Raw genomic sequence first — 16,171 nt, forward strand, 5'->3', positions numbered from 1 at the left:
GTACTGTCCATTGTTTAAAATGCAGAACGCGGACACTTTGTACTATTATATACATAAAGTATATATTATAAATATAATTTTTATACATAAGTAGTAACTAATGATTATGTATAGTGTTAATTATTAAAATTGTTATTATTTTTATTTTTATTAGCTAATATTCTAAAAATTTGTAATAGTAAAAACTATTACTAAACTATTTTCATATTATACTACCTTTTGACTTATTTATATTGTACACATTTTTACATGTAGTTTTTTAAACATTTTTTCAATATTATATTTTTTTTTGACGTTTGACATTTATTTCAAATTTGACATATTTCTATATTATTATCCTATTTTTATTTTTATTTTTTATTAGCTAATAATCTAAAAATCATTACATCTAAATACTATTTATATATTATACTACTTTTTGACATTTTTGATATTTATATTGTACACATTTTTACATGTAGTTTGAATGATATTATTGATTATTTGTTTATTTAAATTATTATTATAATTATACAAATACAATCAATATTTTATAACAATTTTATTTTTATTTTTTCTATTTTAATAATTAACACTATACATAATTATTAGTTACTACTTATGTATAAAACTTATATTTATAATATATACTTAATGTATATAATAGTATAAAATGTCCGCGTTCTGCAAAGTATCTTTTTACCAGACCGTACGTATTTATAATCAATGCTATAACGACGGCCGATACAGCACTCGAATAACGCGACTTCGATTACAACGATTACAACGATTTACGTGTATGGTGTATACAAGCGATAATAATAATAAATAATAATATTATCACAAATATCTGTGTAAAACACAAATCCAGTTAAATGTTCATTGTGTAGCGAAGATAGCAATAATACATAAATTATATATATAGGCGTAATGTGTCGGTATAATGACGGTAAAGTGCGATAAAATGGCAAGACACCCATAGTTTTTCGTAAATACTACCTATGTGATTTTACATGCGTCCGTTTATCGCACGGGAAAATGATTGTCGATCGATCTAAGATTAGAATAATGTTTGAAAAAAAATACTCGAAATTGTAATTACTGTTTTTATTGTTATTCGTTGCCGAAAAAACACATCTAAACGATATCGAATCGATTAATATTTTATTACACACACACATATTATACACAATAAGACTAATATTCAAGAATGAGATGTTATGACTGTTACGAGTGGAAAAAACGTAAAACGCCTATGAAAAAAGGAAATGTTGACGGATGCGACCCTGTTCTTGAACGGAATGCATTGTACATTTGTACGATCGGGGGCGCAGAAAAGCTGTTAACATAATAATGTTAGCATTGGACATTGGTAGTCGAGGCCGACTCGAATCAAATAATATTATGTACAGCCACGCAGAAAGCGCGGCAAAACGCGTTTCAAAATCGCCGGCGTTATTCCGCGGCGCGCACGTTGCCGCAACTGCGGACAGCGACCGTCGTCGTAACTATGACTCGTAAGGCGGCAAACCTAACGTATCACGTATTTGCCATTTCTAAGTTCCACGTTTTGTCCACGAGACGACCGCACCTAACCTAAAAAAACGCCGACGTATCGGAATTCCCTGTAACGATACCCGCGTCCCCCATAGGTCACTGGGCACAGACGACAGTCGAGATAAGGGTACCCGCGATATGACAACAAAGGTACGGCCCCGGCCGACCACTCGGGTGGCCACCCGACCACATAGGTGGCCACCCGACCATATAGGTGGTCGTGCAGACGCCTGGGGAGGTGCGTGCGCATCGACCACACGAGTCGACGTACGGTTACCGTGGTCGAGTGCTGGCTTCGCGGTCGTCACGGTGCCGCGCTTCAAAGTTTACGGGGAAAGTGTATAAAAACCGTCGGCCGCGGACACCGTCATCACTGGCCGTGCCACGCCGCGCGCCGACTGCCATTGCGTGCGCGAGTGAGTGTGTGCCAGCCTGCCTATCTCCGCCCGCCCGCTCCCGCCTTCCATCGCCGAACGTGTGCGCTCCGTCGCTGCTGATCTGGCCCGTTTCGCGTGTTTTCTTTTCTTTTTACCGTTTTCGTTCTTTTACTCTCACCCCGCCAGCAGTCCGGACGTATTGTTTTCCGCACACGTCGAACGCAGCGGTATCGCATTATCGCATCAGATCGCCGTGCACGGTCTATTAATATCGCCTATTTAATATAAATCGATTATCGTGTCCATCCGTGGTCGTCGCCCGTAAGGACACGCGTCTCTTCTTTAGCTACTCTCATCTGACTATCATATCGTAATCGCCATGTCTGTCGCTGTCGCCAACAACGTGCTCGCGAACTATCGCCGCTACTAAGACCCGCTCACACAACACCCGATCGCTCGCTTTACGGTAACACCGTATCGCCGCCGCCGCCGCCGTCGTTGTCGAATCACGTGACAACGCACACAGCCGTGACGCACCGCAATCCTGGCCGCTGCCGTTTTGCGAACCATCTTGATTTAACAATATTATCGTACAAGTATCATCGCCATCAGCCAAGCCACGATGACGAATCAACCACCCGGTGCCGTGTCCCCCGCAAAGGAACCCGTCAGGGTCTTCGAGGGAGTCGTCAAACAGGTACGTCGTTGGGTGGCCAATACGCGCACCACGTTTTTTTTCCTGCCACTGTGGCCGCCGTCTTAGGACTTAACCCTTACAGACGTCGTTGGACTTAAGGCACGGGCCGAGCTGTCGGCGGTATATTGCGTGTCTAACTCTCGACCTTTCGTAGGTTGATATGATCTTGACTAGATGTCTTCTGTCTTACCAGTGTGACGAACCGATTCGGTTATCTAACACCCAACCAACACATCATCTGCGACTTCGAAGTTTTAAATTCGTAGAATAAGATGGATTGGTTGGGCACCTACTCATTCTATTTAATTTTACATTTATTTTGCCTAAGTATGAGAAATGTCCATGTTCAGACTTGATTTATCACAGTAAAGTAATACCTAAATATTAAAATTACTTGAGTAGGTACTACAACATTTTTTAATTTATGATAGATATGGGTTTAGATTGGTTGGTAGCTGATATTAGGTACATTACATAATTTATAAAAGAATTTTTGCTTTTTTGAGTTTTTTATTTCTTCATGAAGTACCTCCTATTCATGTAACAGGTATGTAGTAAAATAAACTATTAACCAATAGTTAACCATATTTTAATCCATTGAAACTCAAATAAGTAATAAATAAATACCAATAAATTGTGTCCTATCTATTTATTGACAAGAATTAGGTTTCTTTTCAATATTGTGAAAGGCCTAACCAACATGTTTAAACATTGCCCTACTTTCCCAATTATAATGTTGTTTCAAAGATGGATACTTTTAATTATTCAGCAGTAAAAAAAAAAAAAAAAAAATTGTATTTCACATAGGTGCCAATGTACCTGCTTTAAACTTAACTATAATAACTGCTACTTTTTTTAAAATTATTATTTATTTTCATCTAAAAGAAATTAGTTATTTAGGTATTTTCTTTAATATTATACTGATAGAAGTATTAGATTAACTCCCCACGACTAGAATGTTTTGTCAGTATCTATCTGCTCTCTATTTTTATATTTTTAAAGCTTATTTACCTGCCTTAAAACATAACATATCAAAATGAGATAAACATGACATTTTGAATTTTACATTTTTTACAATGACAGGTATGATCAAAAAAATAAAGTTTGAAAAATATATTTTTCATCACGACTTCTGTAAATACTAAGATACATCTTCAATCAAATTTTATCTAAATATGATAATTTAATATTTGTATGAATGATTAGGAAAATACTATAAATTCTGTTTAAAATTGAAATATTAACACCATTACTAATAGTGCCCATCTGAGTAAACTCTTAATGGTTTAAATGCATTTCTATTTTTTTACCTTTGTGGATTTAGGTACATTCTAAAATTTTGTATAATTTTCACTACCAATTATTTTTAGTATAATTTAATTTGTTTACTTTTGTACAGGTTAATTCTGGTGACTCCATCACTATCCGTGAGGAAGTGTATAATGGTTATCCAAAAGAAAAACAAATTACATTGAACAACATCATTGCTCCCAAATTGGGCCGTCGCGCGTGAGTATTTGTTTTAGTTATGTATTACGATTAATTTGTTTATTCTCTATTAATTGTCATTTGGTATAAGCTTGTTTGTGGTTTTTGAGTAATAGTTCATATGTAACTAAAATTAATATCATAGGCACTATAAACTAAATTTTTCTATGTATTTAAAATTTGGCTTAAAACAATATAACTTATTTTTTAACTAATCAAATTTATGGACCTTTTTTAGACTAGTTTCCTGTAAGTCAATTATACAAATTTTTAAATATCATGAATTAACTTGCTTGATGAATAGATACAGTTATTGTTATTGGAAAATTCTGAAACTTCTTGGTATTTTTGTAGCCCTCTTAAAAACCTATTGGTTTTAATATATATTATTTTTAATCTCAATATGCATTATTTCCTATGACTTTTAAAATATTTAAAACTAATGATAATGCTAATAACAAAAATGGATAAATATAGTTATACATTTTTAATAATTCATAATTTCTGTATTAGTTTGTTTTTTTTTATTAATTTTAAGGCCTTAATTACACATATAAAACATATGTCAATAACAGGTTTAAACTTGAGATAAATTTTATATTTTGTTTTATCATTTTTAGAGCGAATAATGATCCGACATCCAAAGGTACTGATGATGAACCGTTTTCATGGGAAGCTCGTGAGTTTCTTCGTAAAAAGTTAGTTGGAAAGAAAGTATTTTTCAAAACTGCGGGTCAAGTATCCGGTGGTGGAAAGACTACTCGTTATTACGGTGACATCTTTTACCCGACATTGGGTGAGAAAATTTACTTTTAAATGTTTAATTATATTAATATATACATTTAATTAATAATAAATAAATATTTTATGCTTTTAGAAAATAACATTGTTAACGAGCTTGTTGAAAATGGATTAGTAACTGTTAAAAATGTGAAGTCTAATAATCCAACTTCTGATGTTCAAACTCTTGTTGATCTTCAGAACAAGGCTAAAGCTGCCAAGGTTGGAAAATGGGATCTTAATGCTAAGGTATTATAGTCAATATTTATTTTTAAATTAATAAACAAATAACTTTTAATGATACGTATGATGTAATATTGTGAAAATTGTTTTATTGTATTATGATTTGACATAACAAAATATATTATAATAATTGAATGATTGTAGTACTATTAATGTAAATCATAAGTTTTAAAATTATTAAAACAATTTTTTTTTCTGTAACTTAGAATACCGCAAAGAAAAATAATTCTATCGATGATGTCGAAGCATTTTTAAAGAAAAATTCAAAAAAACGTATTAAGGCTGTTGTTGAATCTGTTATTGACGGATCCACTATCAAGCTTCTATTGTTGCCTGAAGGAAATATGATCACTCTTTATCTTTCAGGAATCAAGGTAAAAAAATTTTTTTGTAAAACAGATACTTTTCAATAAATAAAGTATTATGTAATTTAGTGTATTTAACCATTTTCTAAGCGACATAATATTTCATTTTTTATATATTTGATAAATAGATGGATTAATTATAATAATATATGTACTAATAAATTGTATTTAGTGTCCGCCAGAAAGTGTAGAATTCGGAGATGAAGCAAAATTCTTTGTTGAAGTCCGTCTACTGCAAAAAGATGTTGAGGTTACTTTGGAAGGAGTGCTTTCTAATAATAAAACTCCATCTTTCTTTGGAACTATCCATCATCCGGTACATATTTAAATCATTTTTGTAGTTTTTATGTTACAACTATATAATTTTATTATATTTTTTCAAAGGCTGGTGAAATTGCTGTTGAATTGGTTAAACAAGGTTTCGCTACTTGTCAAAATCGTAGTATGAAATACTTAGAAGGAAGTGCTGATAAACTTAGAGCAGCTGAGAGACAAGCCAAAGAAAAGAAATTGAGGAAATGGCAATCATACACACATACAGGACCAGAAGTATTAATAATTAACTTTGAGTTAATTTTTTAAGAATTGTTGTTAAGTTGGTTCTTTTGGTTTAGATTGCTGAAAAAGAAATAGTTGGAACTGTTATTGAAATTGTAAGAGAAGAAGCTTTATTACTTAAAACTTCCCACAATGATAAGCCCAAGAAAATATTCTTATCCAATATCAAACCTGCTAGACTAGGAGTTGAAGTACCAAGAGGGTATTTATCACCACTTTTTATAATTATATGTATTTTAACACAATTTAAACAATTTTTTATTTATCATCTTCAGCGAACCTTTGGGTGATGACCAACCACCTGCTCCACGAGCACCACGAACTTTGGCTAAACATTTTTACGAGATTCCATGGGCTTATGAAGCACGTGAGTTCTTAAGGACACGTTGTATTGGAAAAAAAGTAAATGCATCTGTAGATTACATACAACCCAAATCAGATAAATTTGAAGAGAAAATCTGTGCCACTGTTACAATTAATGGAATGTAAGGTTTTATTATTATTTTTTATTAATATATATATATTTTTGATAAGAAATAATACTATATTATTATTATTATTATTATTGCATAGAAATTTAGCTGAAGAATTAGTAAAAGAAGGTTTGGCAACTGTTATGAACAACCCACGAGACGACCAAATGTCTCAGTGCTTTGATGACTTGAAGAAGGCAGAAGAAATTGCCAAACAATCTCACAAAGGGCTTTACTCAAAATCGTCTCCCCCTAAACAACGTATCACCGATTGTTCTAGTGCTGCAGTAAGTAAAATTATCTTTGTTATAATAAATTAATATTGTTTTAATTATTTTTATGTTTAGGAATCTGCTCGTGCCAAGGCTCTTTTGCCTAGTTTGCAACGTTTTCCAAGGTTTGAAGCTTTGGTTGAGTATGTTGCCAGTGGTTCTAGAATGCGTCTTTACGTTCGAAGAGAATACTCGCTGATTACCTTCCTTTTGGCTGGTTAGTAAATAGTTAACATTTCATTAAATTAATGTTATTTTTATAATGCATATTAATTATTTTCCACCTATAAATTAATGCTAATTAAATGAAACTTTTAAATGTTTAGGTATTACATGCCCAAGTGGTGAACGGCCAAACCAAGGTGAAGCACCTTCAGCAGCTGAAGCATACCATCAAGAAGCATTAGCGTTCACAAAAGAAAAGATAATGCACCGTGAAGTAGAAATTACTGTAGAATCCTGTAATAAGGGTGGAAGCATGATTGGTTGGTTGTTCGTTGGTAATACTAATCTTTCTTTGGCGCTTGTCAAAGAAGGACTGGCCAAAGTACACAGATCAGCTGAACGTTCAGAATACTTCAAACTTTTGCAACAAGCTGAGAAAGAAGCCAAGGACAAGAAAATTAACGTAAATATAACTTACAATACCTAATGAGTAAAACATTTCTCAGACACTAATTAATTTTATTCCGTGTGATCCTATATTTAGTTATGGAAGAATTATGTTGAGGAACCAGAAGAAGCAAACAATAACACAAGCAAACCTGTTCATGAAGAAGTAGTAAAGGAAAGAAAAACTAATTATGTTGAAGTACTTGTGTCAGAAGTCAGTCCTGAGTTGCACGTCTATGTACAACCTATATCTGAAGGACCCAAGTTAGAAAGTCTTACCGATAACTTGAGGAAACATTTTGATTCTAATCCTCCTAGTGCTGGTTCTTACAGTCCAAAACGAGGTAATTTATTATTCATATTTTTAAATTTTAGTTCTTTAATTTTAATATAATTGTTAAATAATATTCATATGTTTATTAAAATGTTAGGAGAAATATGTGCAGCTAAGTTTAAAGAAGATCAACAGTGGTACCGTGCTAAAGTAGAAAAGGTTGCTGGCCCGAGTATACATGTTTTGTACATTGATTATGGTAACAGGGACGTGGTAACTGCTGATGAGTGTGCCAATTTGCCATCAAACTTTAAAAATGACCGACCGTATGCCAAAGAGTATGGATTTGCACTTGTTAAACTACCAAAATTGCCTGAATATCAAGAAGATTCCATTGCTGTTGTACGTGATGAGTTCATTAACAAGACAATCAACATCAATGAAGAGTACACTTACGACAATCTTACACATATTACTGTGAAAGATGCCGACAAAAAGGAGGATCTTGTCAAGAAATTGGTTGAAGAAGGATTCTTGTTGGTTGAAAGACGTCGTGAAAGATATTTGCAAAAATTGGTAATATTAATAATATTGATTGATCAATTTTTTTTTTATATTAAATCATTCTATGTGTTTTTAAATCTAGTTGACAGAGTACATCGAGGCTCAAGAAAAGGCTAAGAAAGATCGGTTACATATGTGGGAATATGGTGACATCACAGAAGATGACGCAAAAGAATTTGGTTATGCAAAATAAATGGTCTTTCTTTATCTCCAGAAGACTCATATCCACTGGTCAGGCCTTTTACAACTGTACAAAAAGGTGTTTTACAAATTTATTAGTCAGCCATATTAATATCTAATTTTACATTCATTAATCTAAAAGTTTGATAGATAATAATTATTTATGAATTGATTATATTTTATTATGAATAATACTTTATTTTATTCATCTCGTTTTTTTTGGTTGTTAACAAATAAAAGATTTTAATAATACGTACCATTTATTACTTGTAAAATTGTACTGAACAATTGTTTCTATCTATATATATAAAAAAAAAATTGTATCAATTGTAATAGTTAAAATATTTTCAGTTTCACATATTGTAACCATTTTTATGCCACAATTTTGGGATTAGTATCATATAATAAGTGTACAATTTGAAATAAAACATTGTTTCAGACATCTGGGAAAAGATTGTCAAGAATTTAAAAAAAAACCTAAGTATAGTTTTGTTTGTAACTAAATTGATTTGTTTAATTATAGGATTTTGGGAATAACTATAAAATACATTGTACATATAAAATTTTAAATTGGCGTGATTATATGGACGTTATGAACTCTGAAGAGTTATCTTGTATTTTAAAAATAATGTAAAAATATTTTATTATTACTTAATGCTTTGCTGATACTTAATCTAAACCTTAAATATTTTGTAAAACACTATTATGTCTGATGTGTAGTGTAAAGACTGTTCAGATGGATTATATTATCGATTTACATTATTTGTGTTTTCATTAATCATCCCGTTTGTCGCAATATATCGTATTCCTTTAAATCTTTTAAAATAAAATGTGTGTGGTGGTGGTGGTGATCTGTCTCTTATAATTTTATTATTATAATAAATTGTTGTATGATGTACTCGCAGTAGGTTAGGATGTGTGCGATAATGACACATATTTAATTATTGAATATTCAATTATCTAGTAAATGGTTGTTTTTGGTGTACGGGCGGTACGACCTTACTGCGTGCTACAATCGACCTATGTGTATGTGACCCGTCTATTTCTATTTTTTTACGAACGTACGCTGTGTATCAATGAAATTATTGTCTTATCTAATCGCCGACTATAATTTCGTAATTTATGCGTTCTAATTTACAATGATCGGTCTAATAGTGTGCACAGCTACTGATTAAATTGACTGGTTTAACTGCGCGTTGTAAAATGAACATAGTTACTATGTATACTATGTGTGTGTTATTGTTATCGCATACATTTTAAGGTAAATGATAAATGTTTCTGAACGATTGTCTTAAATACTTACCTGTACATAAATATTTCAACTTTTACAATGAAAATGTTCATACGATCGAGTACAAACTGTTCAAGTACTATAAACAGTATAAGCTTGTGAATGTCAAAATAAATGACGTAACTTTTAATACGACCGCGCATCACTGGTTTCTTTAATGTCATAAGAGTAATCTTGATTTTTTAATAATTATATACAAACATAAAAACCTACAGCCCGCCCTTTCAGCAATCATAGTGATAATTCATAATGTTTTACATGGTAAAACGAATATACGATGTTATAACTACCTAATCTCGCTGAGTAATAAAGACTTGTGTTATTTAAGAGGAACTTAAATCATTTAGAACTCAAAAAGATCCTAAAAATATTGACAACTGAAACCCACATGAAATGATACCACTAATTCCACTTTGAGATTTTCAAATATAACTGCACGATTTTTTTTACGTACCTATTATTTAAAATCGGGTTATTATTTCTGTAATATACTATAGGTATACAAAGTAGATGCGGAAAACGAGTTAATTGCTATTTCATTAATGCGCACGTTTTGTATAATTTATCCACAACCTAACCTAAACGATATTCGATAACCCTTGATAAACCGGAACTATAATATATTCTATTACATTACATTTTTTTTCAAAATTTAATCGAGAACCGAAAACGCTGTGAGATGTGTATCATATTATGTTGGTTGTAGTCCTATAATGCTCGTGAACACATTGGCTGTTGCCTGTTCAGAATCGTCCTAATTTTTTTTATTACATTTCATAATCTTATAGTTAAATATAGGTAGATAAATAATATGCAAAATAGATAGGAACAAAATCCATATTATACGTGGATATAATGTATAAATAAACGGTTGTATAATAAAACCGAGGAAAATGGTAGACAATTTTTTTTTTTATTACAATTATTTACGACCTATACAAAAGTAAGATCATGGTACATATTATGTTGTATGGTAAAATCAGATGACTAGCTGGTGAGTGGTGACATATCACATAATTTATAGCCCATGTAGGTTAGGTTAGGTATAAAACTGAAAATTGGTTTGAACGGGAAGGCAACCATCATAAATATCGCCATTGAATTTGACTTATTTTTTATTTATCATTTAAAACGGGACCCCCGAGCCGTTGTCTTTGAATGTTCTAGGGACATATGTTATTAAAAAAGAAATTGGCGATATCGTATAATTATTTGATCAAAAAATTGGTTTAGATGTTTACATTAGAATGTAATTTGGCTAGTTTGACGATTGTAAGTGATTTTAGGTCTTGGCGGAGGTTTTTATTTATTACCTACATACCAAGGCAAAATAAATTATTTGATTAAAGGGCTTGTAACTTAGTATGATTTCGTGTCGGACGGTTTGGTAGAATCTTAATGACACGAAAATCGGGAAAAGCACAAATTGCACAATCGTGGTTGAGTTTGTGGCATCTGAGGGAGGTGGTATTGATCGATCGATCATCATAAAAAGATCCAGTCCGACGGCAACGGATACGGACAACGAATATGGCACGTGATTTTCGATGAGCATTACGCATGTCGTTTACGTGACGGTCACGGGGCAGCGCGACGTTGCGATTCATTTATTCGAATATACCCGGCAAAAAAACGTGGTTTGTCCCCACAGCATAACCTTAAAAAGTCGAAACGACTAAAATTGTAAAACAAATAAATTCACACCGACGGTACGGAATAGGATACAATAATACAATATTCATCCGAACAGTTTTCGTCGGTGCAAAAGCTAGAGGAGTGACACGAGGAAAATGGCAAACGATAATATTATAATAATTTGTACTACAGAAAATGTCATTGGGACGACGGCGGCAGCGAAAACAGCTGTTCAGCGGTCGTGACGTCACGACGTTCGATGAACTGCGAGCGGAGCGCCGCCCGTAGTCGCGGCGGCCTACTTGTCTTTCTTTCGCATCGCACCGTCCGACACGCGCAGACCTGCTCCGCACCGTTCAGCCAGCAAACAGCTAGCTGTCCTTTTTCTGTTCATTTTTCACAAAGTACTTTTACGACCTTTATCACTACGATGGCTGAAACCAAAGCGCCGAAAGACCCGTACGGTTTCTTGAAGGATTTCATGGCCGGTGGTATCTCCGCTGCCGTGTCGAAGACCGCCGTTGCTCCGATTGAGCGCGTCAAGCTTATCCTGCAAGTGCAGGCCGCTTCCACGCAGATCGCCGCCGACAAACAATACAAAGGTAAGGATGTGATATAGTATTTTCAAAACGATTTTGTGTTCCGTTTGCGTACAACCATTAATATTAATAGTTCTAAGTGGCTTATCGCTCAAGTCATAGTTGTCTGGTTTTTTTTCATGTCGAGATATTGGCCCGGGGACGCGGCGGCGGCGCAATCGATTCCGGAGAATTAGGTTAGCGCGCGGCGGGCGGGGCTTCCGTCGACGTCGTCGTACGCTTCTTAATCTGTTGTAGTCGTGTAGTTTTCTGACCGTCTAGTTTATCGTCCTAAATCCCATTTTATCAGTCACGCTAGATTTATCATAAATCAATTTAAATGTATGACCCCTGGTCGACGGCATACAATTTTTTTTACATTGTCCTTACCGCCGGCGTCCGCCGTGCTTCGTTGAGGTAGAACGCCATTTTGCCCAGTCCGTTCTGTTTGGCTACTATTTCGTTTTAAGACGTTTTACCTGTCCATTCCGGTTTTTTTCACTATATGCGGTCTTAAGCGTATTACTTTTTAAGGTTAGGTTTATTTCGATCGCGATTTTCCGTATTTTTATGATTCACATTTGGACCGTCAATCAGTAAAATGTGTTTTTCTACATTAAAATTTAAAAGCGTTGTTGCGGTGGGGACCAAACTAACACATACAAATACAATTCGCGTGGAATTTATCAGTTCTCCGGACCTCACCATTAATGCAAACGTCACCTAACAGGCACGCCCTGCAGTTTCATCGTTGCGGTTATTTCCGTTTGTTCGATATTTATCGAGTTTACAATACTACTCCGTCGTATCCAAATCGGAATTTGTTCTTTGAAACATCTAACCGAGTATGATGAAACGGGGTTTGGGTACAGAGTATGTTGTTTTTTAACGTACAGCGTGCATATATTGTATTCAAATATTAAATGAGTTTAATTAATTATTACCGTCCACTTTTCACGGTCAAACTAATTGATTTAGTTTTTGAATGATTGATTGATTTTTTATACATGTTTTTATCGACAATTGATTTGTTACAAAGATCATTTGCTAGGCATTTTAACAATATAATGAAATAATTCTGACTGATATCATAATAGTGATAAATTAATGATGATAGGTACCTAATACCTATATAATTTTAATTACATAATAATAAAAAGATCAATATTGAGACTTAAAATATAAACTACTAAATTAAATAAAGATTGCCTTTAGTTAACCTGTTGTATTAATATTATGTACTCTATGTTTTAACTTTTAAATATAGTCACCTAAAATAAGATCCTTTTTGTGATTTATTCCATCTCTTGAAATCTATTTTGATCGGAAAAAAGTCCTATCATAAACTCAAACAACAATACAATTATTTTGTAAATAAATTTTAGTCGATAACTTAATATGACAAGTACCTACTCAGTTAGTTATTTATTATTTGTATTATAATTTATTAAAATTGTTGCTTCATATTTAATGTTGGTAACTAATTTTTTTTCTGCTGTTTTAATTTAAATATGATTTAGTAATTTACAACATAAAAATGAAATATTTATAAAAATTGGTCAAATAATGAAACTTGATAATTAAATTAAAGAAATAATATTAGCAATAATGAGAAGTGAACAAAAACTTAGGAATAGTTGAAAAGGAAGAATAACCTTAAAAGTTATTAGAAAAGACAAATCTAACCCATAAAAAATTCAAGGTTTAAAAACAAGATAAAAAAAAAATTAAATTGGAAATTATCTATTTAAAAATAAATTAAAACTAAATTAACATTATTTTTTATAAATAATACCTACTTACCTATATGCTTTTTTTTTATTTATTGGTTTTTTATAAACCTAGATTTCCTAACTATTCAATATTTTTACCAAAAGTTTTAGAGAAAGGGGGTGGGAAGGTAGTCTTCAAAAATGTAGTTATGGCTATGTTTTTAAAATATTAATTTTTGACTTAAATAAATTAGCATTACAATTAATTCTAATATTGATTTTATTTTTTTGCAACATTAATATTGTTTTTGTCTGTTATTTAGGAATCATGGATTGTTTAGTGAGAATCCCAAAAGAACAAGGCTTTGCCAGTTTCTGGAGAGGTAATTTCGCCAATGTCATCAGATACTTCCCAACACAAGCATTAAACTTTGCTTTCAAGGATGTCTACAAACAATTGTTTATGGACGGTGTGGACAAAAAGACTCAGTTCTGGCGATACTTTGCTGGTAACTTGGCATCCGGTGGTGCTGCTGGAGCAACATCTTTGTGCTTTGTATACCCACTCGATTATGCTCGTACAAGGTTAGTCAAGATTTTTAAACTACTTTGTTCTTTAATAATAATTTAAATTCTTAATATTATAGATTAGGAGCTGATGTCGGTAAAGGACCAGCTGAAAGGCAATTTAAAGGTCTTGGTGATTGTATAGCTAAAACTGTCAAATCTGATGGCCCTATCGGTTTGTACCGTGGTTTCGTTGTGTCCGTCCAGGGTATCATCATCTACCGTGCTGCATACTTTGGATTCTTCGACACTGCTAAGGGAATGTTGCCAGACCCCAAAAATACTCCATTCTTAGTTTCATGGGGTATTGCCCAATTTGTAACAACATTCGCTGGTATTATGTCCTATCCATTCGACACAGTTAGACGTCGTATGATGATGCAGTCTGGACGTGCTGCTGACCAACGCATGTACAAGAGCACAGTGGACTGCTGGTCTAAACTTTACAAAAACGAAGGAGTTTCTGCCTTCTTCAAGGGTGCATTCTCCAACGTACTTAGAGGTACTGGTGGTGCCTTGGTGTTGGTCTTCTACGACGAACTCAAAAACCTCATGTAAATTTCATTTTTTAATGAAATTGAACAATATTGTGCAGTTTAAATGTAATTCAATGGACACTGTTGTAGCATAAACATTCCTAACAAGTGCAACATTTATTATTCATAACTGGGCTTCTCATTCCAATTTTTCATGTATTATTCTGTACCGTATTTGTTTTAATTTTATCAGTTATGATCCAAATTTTTTAGAAAACCTACTTATGTAAACAAACTATTTAGGTCCGTATAATGGTTTATTTTTGATATTGTATTATTTATTTCATAATTAATAATAAACCATAGTTTAAAAAAATGTTTTGTGTTTTATTTGTATTTATTTGTATAATCATCCATAGAATATTAAAATAAAATATTTAAAAGTCATGAATTTTATTGAAGCTATTACAGTTACTTATATAAATGATTATAATTTGTTTGCTAGTATAATTTAAAATCTTTGTACTCTGTAATATTGTTATATTGTTATATTTATAATATATATAGTACATGTTTGGAGACTTTTATCTAAGTATCAAATCCAATTTATGAGCAATAGTACATTAGTACATAATTTGTAATGTACCTGTAGACTATATTATTACATCAATACTGTTAAATATTTGTCTGTGGAAAGAATAAGACAAAATAAAGGTAAAATAAATTATTTACAGTATACTAATCATTACAAAATGGCACAATCCTAGTTTGTGCTTTCTGATAAGTACAATGTACTTTGTACATGGTTCATGATTGGTATGAAGAAAAATATCGTAATAATATGAGAAAACAAAACAAACACCAGCAATTTATCTTCACCATTTTAAGTTCTGATCGGTGGAACTATTTCTCAACAATAAATAGTGAATTATGTTTAGGTATCTTTTTTATTATTCATGTGTTAAAACGATTATTTTTTATATTGATAGTGATTTTTGGTAGTAAGTTTAATCTAGCTTGTACTTGTGAGTTCAGAAAAATAAAAAAAAATAAGGAAAACCAATTTTTGATGAAGTATATTTTATTTTTAGTTGTCATTATTCGTAAATATTTAAAATGATCCTCGTGTAATTTTTAAAATGTTGGGGTTTGAATTATTCATAGATTTTTTAAAAAGAATTCGGTTTTCTGTTGATAAATATTTTCTCGGTCTAAAAGTTAATATTTATATATTATCTTAAAGCTTAGGTCATATTTTTTTTATTTACGTTTGATTTTCAACATTTCACGAAATGTATGTTTATAATAAAACCTTAAAACAATGATCTTTCCCATAACAGTTGAAGCTAGTCCGTTGTCATTACATATTTTACGCCTATATTTATTACTTTCTCTAATTTTCTTTAGTAGTGACGGGTAGGAAAATCAAAATTTTCCCTGATCTAAAATTGATGTAGTGGTTCTCGATCATCGGCGTATTAGTGAAGGGGGGT

General features: G+C 32.4%; 2 protein-coding genes across 2 annotated transcripts; both read left to right on the plus strand.

Annotated features, from left to right (window-relative positions):
• The first annotated feature begins 1,999 nt into the window (after nucleotides 1–1,999).
• LOC132931715 (staphylococcal nuclease domain-containing protein 1-like) lies at nucleotides 2,000–9,181 on the plus strand. Its single transcript, XM_060997665.1, has 15 exons — nucleotides 2,000–2,610; nucleotides 4,010–4,119; nucleotides 4,719–4,894; nucleotides 4,976–5,127; nucleotides 5,328–5,495; nucleotides 5,659–5,802; nucleotides 5,871–6,035; nucleotides 6,101–6,246; nucleotides 6,320–6,529; nucleotides 6,618–6,804; nucleotides 6,865–7,006; nucleotides 7,116–7,417; nucleotides 7,499–7,745; nucleotides 7,833–8,251; nucleotides 8,322–9,181. Exons 1-15 carry the CDS (start codon nucleotides 2,536–2,538, stop codon nucleotides 8,430–8,432), a joined length of 2,754 nt encoding a protein of 917 aa, XP_060853648.1. The 5' UTR covers nucleotides 2,000–2,535; the 3' UTR covers nucleotides 8,433–9,181.
• A 2,457-nt stretch (nucleotides 9,182–11,638) lies between these two features.
• LOC132924116 (ADP,ATP carrier protein 1-like) lies at nucleotides 11,639–15,265 on the plus strand. The gene is made up of 3 exons (XM_060988223.1): nucleotides 11,639–11,947; nucleotides 13,959–14,220; nucleotides 14,283–15,265. The coding sequence occupies exons 1-3, from the start codon at nucleotides 11,776–11,778 to the stop codon at nucleotides 14,758–14,760; spliced, it is 912 nt and encodes a 303-aa protein (XP_060844206.1). The 5' UTR covers nucleotides 11,639–11,775; the 3' UTR covers nucleotides 14,761–15,265.
• Nucleotides 15,266–16,171: the final 906 nt, after the last annotated feature.

The sequence above is a fragment of the Rhopalosiphum padi genome, chromosome 1 (genome assembly GCF_020882245.1).
Source record: "Rhopalosiphum padi isolate XX-2018 chromosome 1, ASM2088224v1, whole genome shotgun sequence".
Lineage (NCBI taxonomy): Eukaryota > Metazoa > Arthropoda > Insecta > Hemiptera > Aphididae > Rhopalosiphum > Rhopalosiphum padi.

Excerpts from the sequence above, each read along its gene's own strand:
- LOC132931715 (XM_060997665.1), top strand. The coding sequence starts at position 2,536 with ATGACGAATCAACCACCCGGTGCCGTGTCCCCCGCAAAGGAACCCGTC. Across the intron at positions 2,611-4,009 it reads TCGAGGGAGTCGTCAAACAG|GTTAATTCTGGTGACTCCAT; the intron begins GTACGTCGTTGG and ends ACTTTTGTACAG. Across the intron at positions 5,128-5,327 it reads AATGGGATCTTAATGCTAAG|AATACCGCAAAGAAAAATAA; the intron begins GTATTATAGTCA and ends TCTGTAACTTAG.
- LOC132924116 (XM_060988223.1), top strand. The coding sequence starts at position 11,776 with ATGGCTGAAACCAAAGCGCCGAAAGACCCGTACGGTTTCTTGAAGGAT. Across the intron at positions 11,948-13,958 it reads CGCCGACAAACAATACAAAG|GAATCATGGATTGTTTAGTG; the intron begins GTAAGGATGTGA and ends TCTGTTATTTAG. Across the intron at positions 14,221-14,282 it reads CTCGATTATGCTCGTACAAG|ATTAGGAGCTGATGTCGGTA; the intron begins GTTAGTCAAGAT and ends TTAATATTATAG.